Source organism: Anomalospiza imberbis, chromosome 3 (assembly GCF_031753505.1).
Source record: "Anomalospiza imberbis isolate Cuckoo-Finch-1a 21T00152 chromosome 3, ASM3175350v1, whole genome shotgun sequence".
Lineage (NCBI taxonomy): Eukaryota > Metazoa > Chordata > Aves > Passeriformes > Viduidae > Anomalospiza > Anomalospiza imberbis.
In genome coordinates this window covers 46,161,189-46,176,139 of record NC_089683.1, presented here as the reverse complement: position 1 = coordinate 46,176,139, position 14,951 = coordinate 46,161,189, and the positions used below count along the sequence as shown (strand labels likewise).

Here is a 14,951-nt window from a genome sequence, read left to right as displayed (position 1 = left end):
AAGACTGAGCAACCCCATCTTACTGGGGACAATTATAAACTCTGAGTAAGACAGATGCCAAGACCATCTGCTTCAAGACAGCCAGCCTCCTTACCAGCAAGATGCACGAGGATATGTGGGCTATTTCCCCCTCTTGCATATGAAAAAAGTCCAAGAAAAAGCTGGCTAAAGGTCAAAGGAACTATCAGTTTTCCCAGACAGAACTCCAAGAACAATGGAGATAGTTGACTGACCTGCAAAACTTCTGCTATAAAATCAATCAGCATTAATAAAAGCAGCAACATATTGGCATGTCATTTCTGAAATCTGCAGGTACATGACCAAGGGGAACAAAACAGCAATGCTGTGACGGCAGCCCTGCAGTCCAGCTTTGCTGTGTTCCTTCCTGGCAGTGCCACACACTCGCTTCCAGCCTTCCCGAGACGTCCCTTCAGCTTGAATCACTAAGTTGCACTCTCCACTAATGTCTGAGGAAAATTAACCGGGGATCTCGAAATGCACTCTTCCCTTTTCTCCCAATACTGACTTTTCCCTGGATCTGTCTGCTCACAGGCAAAGTCCAGCATAGAGGTCTCAGCCTAGACTTGCTCTCACCAACCCCTGTAACAGACCAATTTCTGGTCAAACATGAAATTGGGAAGAGAAGGACATGATTTGATTTGATTTGATTTGATTAGCCCAGAAAGAAATCTCCTCCCAGGTGGCTGCTGGAAAAGCAAGTCTGGACTCGCACCTCACTCACACACACATCTATCCTTGTGCACAGCAAACTAGCTGACAAAATGGGCTTTGCAGTTTGCAACAAGAGGGAATTATCCTCATGAAAATTCCCCCTGAAGGCTTCAATGCAGATGTGAGAAATTCCACAAGAGGTTAATGTGGTGACCAACTGTGAGGGACAAAGGATTTTATCTAAAAGTTTCTAAGGTAACTTTGATTCTGGGCTTGCTGAAAACGTTTAATCCCAGTTTAATCCCAATTCATCAACTCCAGCAGAATTGATTGAAACTTTTTTTTTCCTCCAAAGACAACACCCAGTATATGACTACAAGAGTTTATGCACTTATTTTCATATTTTGCATATACTATTTTACTAGTGTGTATCTAAAGTTCAGCATAGTAGGTGACACATGGAAAAACACAGTACCAACAACACAGCCAAGCATTTTGTATATTATGATTTAAATGGTTTTAAGCATGTGGAAAAAGTGTTTCTGATGTGAAAGACAGTGTATGTTCCTGTAGGAAGATTTTCTATCAGCTCTATTTCTCTTATTTCTCTGTACATATAAACTGTTAACAGTCAGGGCACACTGCTACATATCCATTTGGGAAATGTATTTGAAGGAGGAAATCCGTTCCAAATTTCTCCAGCCCACTTTCTCTTGAAGCAGCACCTGGCACGCAACACACACCAGAGCTCAACTCCCAGTTCAGGAATCAAACCTTCCCTCTGAAAAGCACATCAGAAATTCATCCTCTGCAAGACAGCAGCAGCCCTTTCCCACCCACATGCTGAAGAGCAGAGAAGGAGGAACAGCCTTTTCTCTCCCAACAGAGGATCAGTCTGCAGGACACGCTAGACCATCTCTTTCCTCTCTCTCCAGGCTCTACCATTTTTTATGTCAGTACTTGCATGGGAACAAGGCAATGCCCAGTTTACCACCAGGATGGTGCTTGTGAAATTGTGGAGTTTTTTAGGCACACAGGGCTGCTTGGATGGGAAAGTAACCAGGAATGTGTAACCTCAGTGCAGTTACACAACAGCATGGACTGATAGTGGAATGACTCTTGAGCTCAGCATTACAGAGTTGGCCTAAAAATGCTTAAGCTTCCTGTTCACTCACAAGGGCCTAACTTGTGTAACTCACTCTTTGAAAGACCAGAATTTCTTGCATCCAGTCAAACAACCCAAAACCCACAAAACAACCAACCATCTCCTTCCGCCTCTACCATTTGGGAATCTTTGTCTCAGCTTCTATCCTACTGTCAATTAAGGCAATCACTCCTTTGCTAGCCCTTCTAATGGTTGAGCAGTGATTTGATTTACAGTAAACAATATAGTATAATTCAAAACTGTAATTAAAGACTGATCAATGGGATAATTTTTGCTATATGCATTTATTTTTATGTGCCCAAAAAAAGAGAGCAGACAGGGAGTCAAAAGGTTTTTTTTTCTCCTGCTGCCAACTTGCCTTAGTTTTAAGTGAACACTGCAAGAGAATGAGTTTACCTGAACATTGATACAACTGCACATTAAAATACCAAATGGTAGGAAATATTTTATATGGGCACTGCAAGATAGAAAAATTGAATACAGATAAGCAGAGTTTTTATAAAAAGATTTATTAAAAATAAGTTCTTTAAAGAGAAAAAAGTGTGACATGTATATACATTAAACTGTCAAAACCTGCATGGGGCTTATAATACAAACTATTCCAAACAGAAAAAGAGACATTCAAGTTTTTTTTAATATGTCATGCTTATTGGAACATAATAGCATATGGGAAGACAAAAAAACAACACAGCACGCAACCATTATGAGGAAAACCCTGAAAATGAAGACTACTTGCAAAAGTGAAAGTATCCTCATGATTCTACAGACAGAAACTCAGACTATGAATGGCATCTTCAGTTGATAGAGTTCATCTGACAACTGCTAGCTTCCAATTAATTCTTCATTTCTAATGTGAATTAGCAAATCTCAGCAAGTGGATTTGTGCTTATCTTTTCCAGCTCTATTGAAGTAGGTACCAAAGATTTCTTCTTAGGAAGAAAGTGTCATGGTTTGACAAAAGTTACAGAATTGCTGGTTTTCTCTTTAAACTCTCTGACAGCCAGAACCACAAAAATAGTTTTTCTTAAAATTATTTTATTTTACAAGAGTGTTTTGCACAAGCAGAGGCAAGACAAACTGGCACATGATTCTGCATGCTTCAGATGATCTTAGCTTAGCTTCTCATTCCCAGATGCCATATTTAGAACTATATCCTTTCACTTGAGTCTTCTGAATTTCCTGGTGTTTAGTGCATATATACAGAGAACTGAGAACTGCAGTATTACAACATCTACCCATCCTTACAGCAGAATGCACCCTAATCTCAGATGTATGCAGGGCTTGCATTTTTTGGTCTCTGTAGCCTCCTCTTTAGTCCCATAGTTTAATCAGACCATCCCAGCCGCACGTGATGACTTTGGATGTTTCGTGTGGATGCCACACTGCACCGATACAGACTTTGTCATGTGCTTTTAACCTGCTGTAGAGTTTTGTCGTCTTCCAGTCCCAGATGTTTAGTTTCCCATCTGCATCTCCAGATATCACATAGCTGCGTTAACAGGAATAAAATGGAAGTTATATCATGTGTACGGACTGCTTGTATGCTATTACAAGTAGCAACTGAGCAACAGAAACGAGCCTCCCCCAGGGAGCTTCCCATCTGACACAGCCTGCAAACATTTCTACCAAGGAATTAGCGTTCGGGCTGTGCTCTAAGAGCACACAAGTCCTGCAGAAGGTGATTAATCAACTGCGAGGTAAATGTGCTAAGCGGTGTGATCATACCCTGCGCTGTGTTACTGGAACCCAAGAGAAGGTGCCACAAGTTTCTCTACAATTATAGACACTTTTTCATCCAGGTTTGCTGAGGTTATTCCCCAGTTTTTATAGTAACTTGTATCTTATGTACATACAGTACTAAATGTATGGGCACATTACTAAGCCAGCAGGAAGAAAGAGATGATTCTCTGAACAGTAAATGAGGATACCCACACCAGACCTACGAACTGGGGAAACTGGGTGAATTCAAATCCCAGATACTCTAGACGAGTACACATTGTGGGAACAGACCCTGCACTGCACACCATGTGCAAAAAGATGGGAGTCAGATGTGGAAGCCTCTCTTGGTCTTATCATATGATAAGAGTAAACTTTCTGTTCTACTGCTTGGCAAGGGAGCTCTGCCCGATGCTGAGCTAACGGGACTGTGCATTCATGACTGTTGCAGGGGATTCAAAAGAAAATTTAGTGTCTGTACTTCCAAGTTTTAAGATGAAGTTCATTGCCACAAAAACTTACCTCATATCAGGTGAAAAATCCACTTGGCAAGCGTAGCCAGCTACCATGTGACCTTTGAAAATTTTCTTTTTGTTTAATCTGAATCTGTTCTGAGCTCCAAAAATCAAGATTTGGTTATCCATTGACTGGCAAGCCAACCATTTCCCTATAAATGCAATAAACAAAGGTTGTGTCAGGGTGCTGCATCTGAAGAAACAGACCTAACTGGGATGTTTTCAGAGATTTTGACAATTTTTCTTGCACTAACTTAATCCAGATTTTCATTATGTAGCAGGGATCTAGGTAACAGTTGACATTGCTTCTGCCTGGTACAACTGCCAAGAGTTGAAACCTTATGTTTGACAGGCTTTGGGATGCCTGTATTCCTACAAAATGCACTCAGTACTGCACTAAAGGTCTGACTGTTCCAGCTATGTGCTGCATCACAACCCCACTGATTTACTCTTAAGTCTTTAAGATACTGTGTAATCTTGCTGGTGCATGTAATCACATAACTCGGTGAGGGGAAAAATCCGTCTAACTGCACTCTACTTGATCACCTGTTTTGTGGGTCACCCCCTCTTTTCTTTATGGGAAAATAGTTCTAAGGTAGACTGAAGAGTTTGCAACTATGTAGTATTCTCTGCCTTAATGGAATGCAATTAATAAAGATATTATAGTGAACGAAAAATCAAGGTTTTTCTAATCATAACTTCATCTCACTTGCATCTTGGCAGTGCATTAACTCCTGCCTGAGAATCCAGTGATGATCATGTGCTACAGAATACCCAGAACAGAGACTTCTGTCCCGAACTCTGCATATTGTCACTGCCTTTAAAATGTTTTACGCACTGACAACGTAACATTGGCTGTGCAACAAGTTGATCAGCCTCTACTCAGCCTAATGGGACTGTTAACAGCAAGTCTGGCAACACTGTAATAATGATGACACTAAAGCTATTTAAATTTGGCCAAAACCGATAACAGGAATTTTGCCCCGTTAGAAGGATTTTCACTGATTACTTGAGGCACTAAACAACTATCCTTCTTCAGCATGGTTCTAATTGAAGAACATAAACACCAGTGAAACATTAACATACAGAAACACTGAGATCATTTGGGATTTCTCTTATGCAAGAATTATTTGGACTACATTAATAACAGAAGGGAACAGGATCGTGCACAATGTGAGTTTCTCCTTTAACAATGGCACCACAAGGACTGTTGAATTTGCCTAACACTTTGCCACCATTGTCAGTGGCATCATTCTCTTAATATTTTAAATACAGCAAAGAGCACATGGTAGCTCTATGGAGAGTTCTTTTGCTTTGTCTGGATGAAGGCCTAATTTTAAACTGGTACAGTTACCCTGATATAAATCCTCATTTTGACATACTTGTTCTTTAGAATTTTAAATCAAAACACGATCCAGTCCAATCTTGGAATAAGTGCACAGAATGACTGGGAAGGGTTTAGTCTGGGGTGAAAGGAAGATGCAACACAGCAACATCACAGAGATAATAATCAGTAAGAGGTGCCCACATAAATTAGGTCTAAGAAGGCAGTAAAGTGTTAACCTACCATTTGGAGACAAAGTCACGGCTGGCATGGAATGCATACTTGGCTCAGCTATGTACTTGAAGTCTACAGGAATGTCCCTGCAAAAGGAAGAAGTATGTGTTTTATAAAGACATGGAGATGTTCCAAAGAGCTGCTTCAAGTCAGTTGATTTACGTGACAACTGAACCATGGAGAATGTATGGTGGCATCCAAAGAAAGAATATGCAAAAACTCAAAAGTATTATGAATGTCCACCCTAGAGCTCCAGATGCAGAGCCATCTAAAGCATAACCTCTGAGAGTGTGAATTTACCCCAGTTAAAGGAGTCAGAGTCTAAATTAGAGTCATAATTCTAATTGTTAAGAGGAAAACTGTAACACAAAGCTCCTTTATTGCCTCCAGTATAACTGCAGCTCTTACAAAGTTCCTATTTAGATAGCAAGAACATACTGACATATGCATGGATCTTACTGGAACAACTTAATGACTTGAGTTTTGTTTTAACTCAAATATTTCTACCTTTTTTAAATTCTTCTTTTTTAAACATTTTTTTAAAGGAAAAGAAAACAGGATTCTCTCTCTCTCATCTCTTTGACATGCCCTTTTCCTCCTGACCTCCTCAACTGGGATGCCAACCAATTCTAAATATTCACAGCTGAACTGAACAGTGAACTCCCCAGCTCAATTGCATAAAGACTGTGCCAGTGCATGTTCTTAACACATACAAAGGCCTAGGGTAAAAACAAGGACAGTCTAATCCTTACTCCACACAAGTGCCATTTGGTTTTGACTATATAAATTGAATTACTAACGGTTTGTGCATATTCACAGTATTCCTCATAACCTGCACTGGAAGACTGGAAAAAAGGGAAGGCATGTACATGGCTTTCTCATTAAGCAAAAGAAACCTCCAGCAGAAAATAGATTTGATTAATGTATTCTGCAAAAAGCACATGCAAAATGTTCTGTAGCAACATTAATTAATACAAAAGGGATGTTTATGACTTCATTGTCTAATTCACAGAGCAGAAGGGCCGCTGGGACACTCTGGGAGTGGAGAGTGTGGGTGGCTGCCTTGTCCCAGCTGCCCGAGCCTTGTTGGATGGCAATATGGTTGGCATTAGCAAGGTAATTATCATCCTGCTTTATTGTGGAGGAAGTTATTTCCCATCATCTTGAGTTAAGCAACACATACATACAGGGCCAGCAGGGTGAGAAGCTGCTCTGTTGTCAGGAAGCGACACAAATGCTCCTGTGAATTAAAATCATTTATTCCTCAGAATAAGAAGGGCAACCCACTTAGTAATTCACTCCATGGATAAAAGCATGCACTTTAGGCCAGGGATAACCAGCTTCCAACCAGGCAGACCTAAGATGGCCGTGGGGCAGCAAATCTGTGAAGATTCCACATCATCTCTGAGGCTGATCAACACAACAGCACAGGAAGTGCAGCCCCTGTGCCACACCCTACCCAAACTGTTTCCAGCTCCATTTGCAACAGGACACAAGGTTATAGCTGCAGCAAGGCCAGGCCCTGATCCACTCCCACCGCCCACCTCAACACTCCTGCACACAACAACCTTCTGGAGTCCTTCTTGCCAGGTAAAACCAATCCCACTGGAAGCCCCATTAAGGTCTCATCACAGAAGATGCATCTCCAATACTGAATTGTTCTGCAGCCAGAAATTTAAATGCAGCACCCGTTGTTTTGCCTTCTCCTTTTAAAAATGAAGGCAGGCTCACGTACTAGAATTTATTCACAACAGCTCTGCTTTATGTTTGTACCTACCAGGCACACTTAGGACACCAGCAGGATATGCTGCATTAAATTACTAGGCAGAATAAAGAGATGCATTTGTGTTTCACATTTGTTTCCAGTCAAATTGCTAAATAAGTAATGTCAGCCTGCTTCCTTAAAAAAATTACCAACATAGATGCTATCATGGTTGCCCAACCTCAAAACTCATGTAACATATTTGTTTTTTGTGACAAATACTTAAAATTTAAATATTTTAAAGTCCTTTCCCCACTTAATAGCATTTCAAAGGCTGAAAAGTTTTAAATATCAGAAATTATATCTGCTAGCCAAGATTTAGAAGTGTTTTACTCTGGGGTTTTGATACAACTTCTTTCCCAGGCAAGAGATAGAAAAATCTTTTTAACAAAAGAAGGAAAAGAACGAAGCCAACACAAACCCTCAGTACAACCCAATACAGTTTTGGGACCTACACATCATGAAGACATCTCTCAGGAGACTACATTAACTCTACCAGGAGCCACGGGTGAAAAGACCCACTGAGGGGCACAGATTTACAGAGATGACAAGCCCCCAAAGCCTGTCAGCATAATAACTAAATTACCACTGCACACTTCTTGCTTTGCTGGCTGACTTGGAGGTAAAAAGTAGTAACAGCCTCCAAAATTAAATGCTCACATCATTTCAGTGCTTACCCAAGCAGGATCAGATGCATACAAAGCAAAGACAAAATAATATTTTGCATTTCTAGAAGAGAGAGCACAGTATATGATACCCATGCCAACTTTAATATCTCAATCACATGAAATGCAAAAGCAGGCAAATTTTCAATACTTCCATTAATATTCCTAAATAGACTACGTAATCAACAAGAGTCTGTACTATACGTAAAGTCTGAACTTCCGGCAACTAACCAACTGCAATTCTATGTACAGCCCCGTGAAATCTTTGCAGGGGATGAATTCTTGGGAAAGGAGATTTAAGTTCTCAGGAGTTCCTCACTGTGAAGTCAGACATGCCATCCCATTACCCATCTCTGGCCAAGTCAAAGTGTTTACAAAACACACTACGGAATTCCTCTAGACAACTGAAACCAAGTAATTAGATCAACTTATAATTACTAGCTTTTAAGACCATTCTCAGGTCATAATTACTTCCACTTTGTTTCCGTAGGATACTGAAGAAACATTGTGCTGAAGAGCATACCGAAGAAAAGTGCCAAAAGGTGCAGCAACCAAATCACTGCTAAGTAGCAAATAATTCTTCTTATTAACTTAGAAAAAAAGGATTTGAGAAATAATTTGCCATGGAAGTTTCTGAACTCCAAAATCTTCCATAAAACTTAGTTTTAAGGCATTTTAAAAATCTGGATCTTGAAATTATAGAAATATGCTTACAGACCAATTAGCATCTATCATGGTAGGTTGTGGGGAAAGTTTTTCAAGTCATGCCCAGGAAGATGGCATTGCATTTGCTCTTTATAAAACCAAAGAATTTCCTAACAACTGCATTACAGAATACTACATAGAGTTGAGTTTCCTATCATTTCAACAAGGGAGCTCTTTCTTCAGTGTACAAAATACTATTACATGTTTTTTTTCCTCAGAAGACAAAAACTTCTGCTACTGGAACAATCAGGTTGCGATGTTCCCATGCCAGACCCTTTTTGCCTTTCCTGCTTTTCTCCACAGACTCGCTAAATCCACCCACTTCACTATTTATTTCAGCCATCACACAAAGCTCATAAAATAAGGGCAATCCAATCTCAAGGAAATAACAGATTTGTACAAGCAAGATCATCCTCCCACTCAGCAAAGAGGAGACATTCCTTAGCAGACATGGTATTGCAATGATTTTTCTTTAAGGAGCTCAGTAAATCCATGAGTCTACTTATGAAGTACTGAACAGAGGCTTTCTTGGAGCAGCATATGGTGTCAGCATTTTATGCCTAGCCTAAGCCTGGGTTCCCAGACTTTGGTCATTCCCACTGCTACTGGCAATGATTGCAGCCGATCACAGACAAGCTGAGGATTTAGCTGGCTGCTTGGGTAACATTCCAATACCACAGATTGGAGTCTCTTGTCTAGGCTACAGGGGGAAAAAAAAAGCAAGCAGCTAGGAAGAAACTGATTAGTCACAGAACTGTCAAACTAGTGTCTGTATTATGCAACAGCTTTGCATGCATGAACAGCAAAAGGAAATTAATACCTCAAGATATGGGACTGATTATTTCAAAAATAAATAATTCTCAAATCCTAAAGAAATCTTAGAATCTTCTAAGTTCAAGATCTTAGTACCTAGAACTTTGTGAAAAACATTTCAGATAGGAGTGATCTGTTTTCTCTGCAGGTTAAATGTTAAAAACTGGACGCCATTTCAAATATTTTGTATTATTTTTTCTTGGAGAGACTCTCCCTTTTCCATCATCTGTTGTATTCATACTGTGTGTACCAATTATTGCCCAAAAGCCAGACTAACAGAAAACCAGAATAAAGCTACACTAAACTAGTTATTTCAAACATAGGCCAAGTATCATATAATACTATGGACATCCAAGTTCAAAGCATTCAAAACCAACACACACCAATTGTAATAGAGCAGACATTGCTTTAAGAGTTAATTTAAAGACTAATACACCCTTGGGGAAAGGGGAGAGAGAAGAGACCACTAACAGAGTGCAGTGTGCTTCAGGCTGATAGGGCTGTCTTATGTTTTCTTTAGGGAAGAGGAAATCAATGAAGTGTCTCGAGCATTAAGTCAAAACAGGGTTTTAAAGCTTTTCCTAGAATTCATTACACTCCAGTGGCCTATGTGCTACGTGTAGTTCTAAAAATGAACTCTCTTCTCAGTTTGCTCACAATATACTTTGAGTTAAAATTCAAAATTTTAAACTTACCATTCCCAGACTCTTAAACTCTTGTCATCAGATGTACTCACAAACCTTCTATTTTCATCCACAAACACAATGGTGTTGACAGCTCCCAAATGCCTATCATATTCCTGCACAATCTCACCAGTTCGAATATCCCACTACAATTAAAAAAGTCAGAATAAGAACCTGATTTTTACTAAATACCAGTAATTTTAGAGAAATAAATACTGAGTAGACATACCTGTACAATTTTCTTATCTGACATCCCTGCAACAAAGAGATTTTGTTTATCTTCATCAGGATTGAACTTGACACAATAAGGAACTTTCCTGTTGGTGAATCTTGAAATACATTGCCCTGCAACAGAAAACCCATTTATAGTGTATCAGGTTGGAAGCGCTATGGGCTGATTGCAGATACTTATGGGTTGTTTGTAGATACTGAAAAAAAGTACTTTACTAAGAGCAGACAACACTTCTTTTAAAGTCCTTGAGAGAATTAGAGGGCAGAATTTGCCCTGGTCTTTGATTAGACCAACTTTCACATTTGTGTACACACACCAGCATAAACATGAACACAAACAAACTGCTCTGTAAGTTTGCTACAGCTTCCCGAACAATACAACAGCTCAGTACCCTGTATGCCACCAGCACATAACAAGAACATAAGGACAGGTTCAGGATATCACAAGCTGACCACTGTCTTTGCAAAACGTATCTCCTTAGGATCACAGGTCTTCTCAACAAGACATACAAATTTGGGCAAGAATTCAAGACTAACCTTAGAAAAGGGTAACAGTAATCCAACTGCAAAATAAAGCCCTGACCTCCCCTCTTAGCTTCAGCCACAAATACCCTGATAACTCGTTATCCCTAACTTACAGGAGACGTGTTAATCCGACAGCTCTGTCTAAATAACTGAGTTCAGACTCAAGTTCAGACTCAACACTGGAGAATTAGACTTACACCTTTCTACAGGCTATTACCTGTATAAGATTAGATTTCTGCTAACCCAGAAAGCAAACAACTTTTTAAAACACGGGAACTTTCTGTCTTAGGAAGAGACCCAGGTTTAAAAGAATACCGACAAAATCTATCCTGTATTTTTTTTACTTAACTATTTGTAGCAGAATGTTACAGAGCATCTCCCAGGCTTGAGAGCACCAGACCTACCCTTCAACTCTCTATACCAGCAGGTCACCATCTTTTCTTATCTGGAGTGCTCTTAAGGTTAAGCAAAAGACCAAGTGAGATAATTCTTCTAAATTAAGCATATTTAGGTGTAAAGAGTAACTTTATGCCTGTAAATGTAAATATGCAATTAAATTATTTGACAAGATATCTTTTTGTTGAAAATTGTTCTAGAATTACAAATAACTATCAACTTCTCAAATAAAAAGCTATAGGAAATACAGGTAATATCAGTTGCACTTTAGCAGATAACAACAAAACATATGTGAAAAAAGACTAATTATCCTGCAATGAAAGCCTGAACAGTGAACTACAAGACACTATGGAGGACAACTAGAAACAACCTGAATGCTGAGATATCTTTGCAGTCACTATCAATTAAAAACAGTGCCAAATAACAGCACCTACAAATACAAGCCTACCTGTTTCAGTGTCCCAGAGTTTTAGATAGCGGTCATATGCAGCACTAAGGAATTGAGTGCCTGCATTGTTAAAACAGATGTCTCGAACAGCTTTACTGTGTCCTACAAATTAGAAAAATGCAATGGTAAACTTTCATCCATTCATACTTAGAATAAAAAAAAAAAATCCAACCCATATTACTCAAGTTAAATGCTCTAACAATGCAAAGAGAAGAAGAAAATCACTTACAGCAGTTCTTAATAGAACTAGTAAAGAATAATTCAAGTGAGAAAGAAAAAGGAACTCCTAAAGAATTATGAGAACAAAACTCCCTAACACCCTCACACCTCTAAAACACTGTAGAGAGAAACAAAAGCACTGCACAGAACCAACTTGATAAACAAGTATAAACTTGTATAAATTGATACATGAGCAGAACTTTAGAAGAAATTTTAAATAAATAAATGGCAACATCTAATGAAAAAGAGGAGAGACAAACGCTACCATGAGACTCATTTGATGGAGAAACATTTAAAATTAGGAAGCAGGTACAAAATATGGGAAATATTAGATCAGAAAATTAAGACTGTTTTAATCTGATGTTAATCTTGCTACCTCTCAGCCTCAGTTCTTTTATGTGACCACCACATCAGACTTGCAGTTCTTTTTAGTTTAAATATTGACAAAGTAATGGAAATATAGCAAAATGGCAGGCAAATCTGGTTGATAATAAGAACATTTTGAGAAAAACAGTCACACTGTTCAGAAAGAGCAGTCTATTGAGAGAGAGCCATTTTTGAGCTATCATCTTTGCCACACTACTGTCATCAAAAATAAGAGGTGAAAAAAGACTTCTTTCTTGTTACTCAACATATATTCACTCAGCGTTCTAGAAATGTTCCTATTTCAATAGGAGAATCAGCTACTTTTGTTCTGCATTCAAGGTTGCTAAGAAGTTTGTATTTCTCTCTCTCAGCTATCCGCTTTAAAAAGCACCTGTTACATGAACAAAGACCGCACCTGAACCTAAAAAAGATTTCCCATGCTTTTGCACTAATAACTCAGCATGGATGGAATGACCTATTTAAGGAGGGATCAGACCATGAGACACCCTCACCAGTTAAATACAGAGGGCTGCTGCTTTCAACACGAAGATGGGGCAATTTCATGACAAAATTTTGCCTTTGACAAGAAGTCTTTCATAAAGTATTAATGACTGTAGAACATTAATGTTTTGTTTTAAGGGTTGTAAGGTGTTACACATGAACATTAAATTGCTTGGAATAATGACAAAGTTCTTAAAGAAATGTGCATATTTTTCAGTTCTTACTACCAATATCATTCTGAACAACCATTGCCTTGAATGCAAAGAAGTCTTCTCTATGACAAATTAATAAGTTAACCTAAATCATATTCTTCTAGGAAGTTGTTCTAGACATAAGTGAGTTTTAAAAAAGACTATTACCAATAAATGTTCGTAGACATCTTCGATCACCATATACTTCCCACAGCTAGGAAAAAAAAGGATGAGGGGAAAATATGTCAATTGTTAAACAATAATGATGCTGAAATTAAGTGCAAATATATGTCAAGCATCTTTTAAGAATTAATTACAAACACATACCATGTACTAATTAATCACAATCTGTCCAGAAATTCACTAGAATGCTGTCACCTTCCTGTTAGCAAAATTCATTTAGAATAACTAAAACTACCATACCATATTCCAACTTTAATGACTTAAGGTTTTGCTACTTAAAAAAAAACAAACCAACCCAAAATGTCAGCTTTCTGTTGATACATGCTGGACTGAAGTGAGATTAGTTCACACCAAAAATGCTTCAGTAAAAGATTTCAGCAGAGACCTATTGTTAGTTGTAAAACTAGGCTTTACAGAAAATGAATTAATATAACAACAAAGCCAATAAAGTGAGACACTTGTGACCTTCTAAATGCTATTAAAAAACAACTAACACTGTTCTAACACAGACAAAAGGTATTTGGTAGAAGTAGCAAATGTTAATGTATCCTAAAATGCACTGTCTGTATTCCAGATGGTATAAAGTGTATTAATGTAAACAGAAAAATAACTCACCTTAATTTTGCAATCCATAGAGCAAGACAACATTATATGCCCAGACAGAGGAAACAATCTGACTGCACTGACGCCCTGTAAATAAGAACATAAGTTAATAGTAAGCGGATAATCTAGAAGTTTCTTCAGTTCATTTGCCCTCTTTTCCAAGCAAAAAGCTAAAGCTTATCTTCATAAAATATACAGATACTGTACCTTGAAAAGAAATAACCTGCTCACATTCCATTTTAGAAACAGTTATGTATTTTGAACAAATGCTACTGGAAAAAAGTTGTTTCACTTTAACGGCTGTATATATAACCTCCTTCAACATCCACACCATTACTGTGGCAAACACAGCAAATAAATACAAACTGGGGGTTAAAGGAACTATCTCTGCATAACAAGACTTTTCAGATGGGGCAGGTACAGAATTTTTCAAAAAAAAATAAAGAAAAAAAGTTTTGGCCAGCTCAGTTTCTTACATATAGAACCAATGCCTTCTACCCACTGAGCTCAGATTTCCTGAGCATGGCATCTTCATAGCTGCCTGTATTCCAGGTACTCCTTTCTGGGAAGTCCAAAGAACCCCCAAGTACTCATGGTTTTAATGGCCCTCCTTTCCATTTCATGTTGATTATTCATATGCCATCCAGTTCCTCCCTCCCACCTCTGGTTGGAGCTGGGCACTTTATCCTCCCTATTATTGTCTACTTATATCCCCCAGCTTTTCTAAATTTGTCAGCTCATTTTTCTTTTGCCTCTCTCATCGATATCATTATTCATCTTATTTGACAGAAAAAGCCATTTTACACATCAGTCTATTTTACTGGGTAACAGGCAGAGGAGGGACTAGAGCTTTGGGAAGGAGATGTCATTCTGGAAAGCCCTGATAGTTGCAGCTATAAGCTCGTTGATGCAGCAGTCATTTAAGAAGAGCTCAGAGATGTGACTCAACTGCAAAAAAGGGTAAAAGCTAAAAACATTCCCTGTGTCCTCCTTTCTTCCATCTTCCAAATATTATTAAGGTGATGTCCATTGCA

General features: G+C 38.6%; 1 protein-coding gene and 1 long non-coding RNA gene across 4 annotated transcripts in view; one reads left to right on the top strand and one right to left on the bottom strand.

Moving 5' to 3' along the window:
- Positions 1–2,330: 2,330 nt before the first annotated feature.
- The window catches only part of CDC40 (cell division cycle 40), a 36,828-nt gene continuing 24,207 nt past the window's right edge, over positions 2,331–14,951 (bottom strand). The window contains exons 8-15 of the mRNA XM_068184251.1: positions 13,930–14,004; positions 13,300–13,345; positions 11,855–11,956; positions 10,484–10,599; positions 10,267–10,400; positions 5,636–5,712; positions 4,076–4,220; positions 2,331–3,326 (exon numbers count right to left, since the gene is read on the bottom strand). Of these exons, the coding sequence (XP_068040352.1) occupies positions 3,149–3,326; positions 4,076–4,220; positions 5,636–5,712; positions 10,267–10,400; positions 10,484–10,599; positions 11,855–11,956; positions 13,300–13,345; positions 13,930–14,004 (873 nt within the window). The 3' untranslated portion in view covers positions 2,331–3,148. The remainder of the gene's footprint in view (positions 3,327–4,075; positions 4,221–5,635; positions 5,713–10,266; positions 10,401–10,483; positions 10,600–11,854; positions 11,957–13,299; positions 13,346–13,929; positions 14,005–14,951) is intronic.
- On the top strand, positions 3,322–14,070 carry LOC137470668 (uncharacterized). Of its 3 annotated transcripts, XR_010997188.1 has the most exons (5): positions 3,322–3,796; positions 4,792–6,742; positions 8,544–8,595; positions 11,369–11,437; positions 12,811–14,070. It is a non-coding gene; the product is annotated as an uncharacterized lncRNA (long non-coding RNA). The 3 variants fall into 3 exon arrangements; XR_010997187.1 differs by lacking the exon at positions 3,322–3,796 and having other exon boundaries at positions 4,215–6,742; XR_010997189.1 differs by lacking the exons at positions 3,322–3,796; positions 4,792–6,742 and adding an exon at positions 7,188–7,216.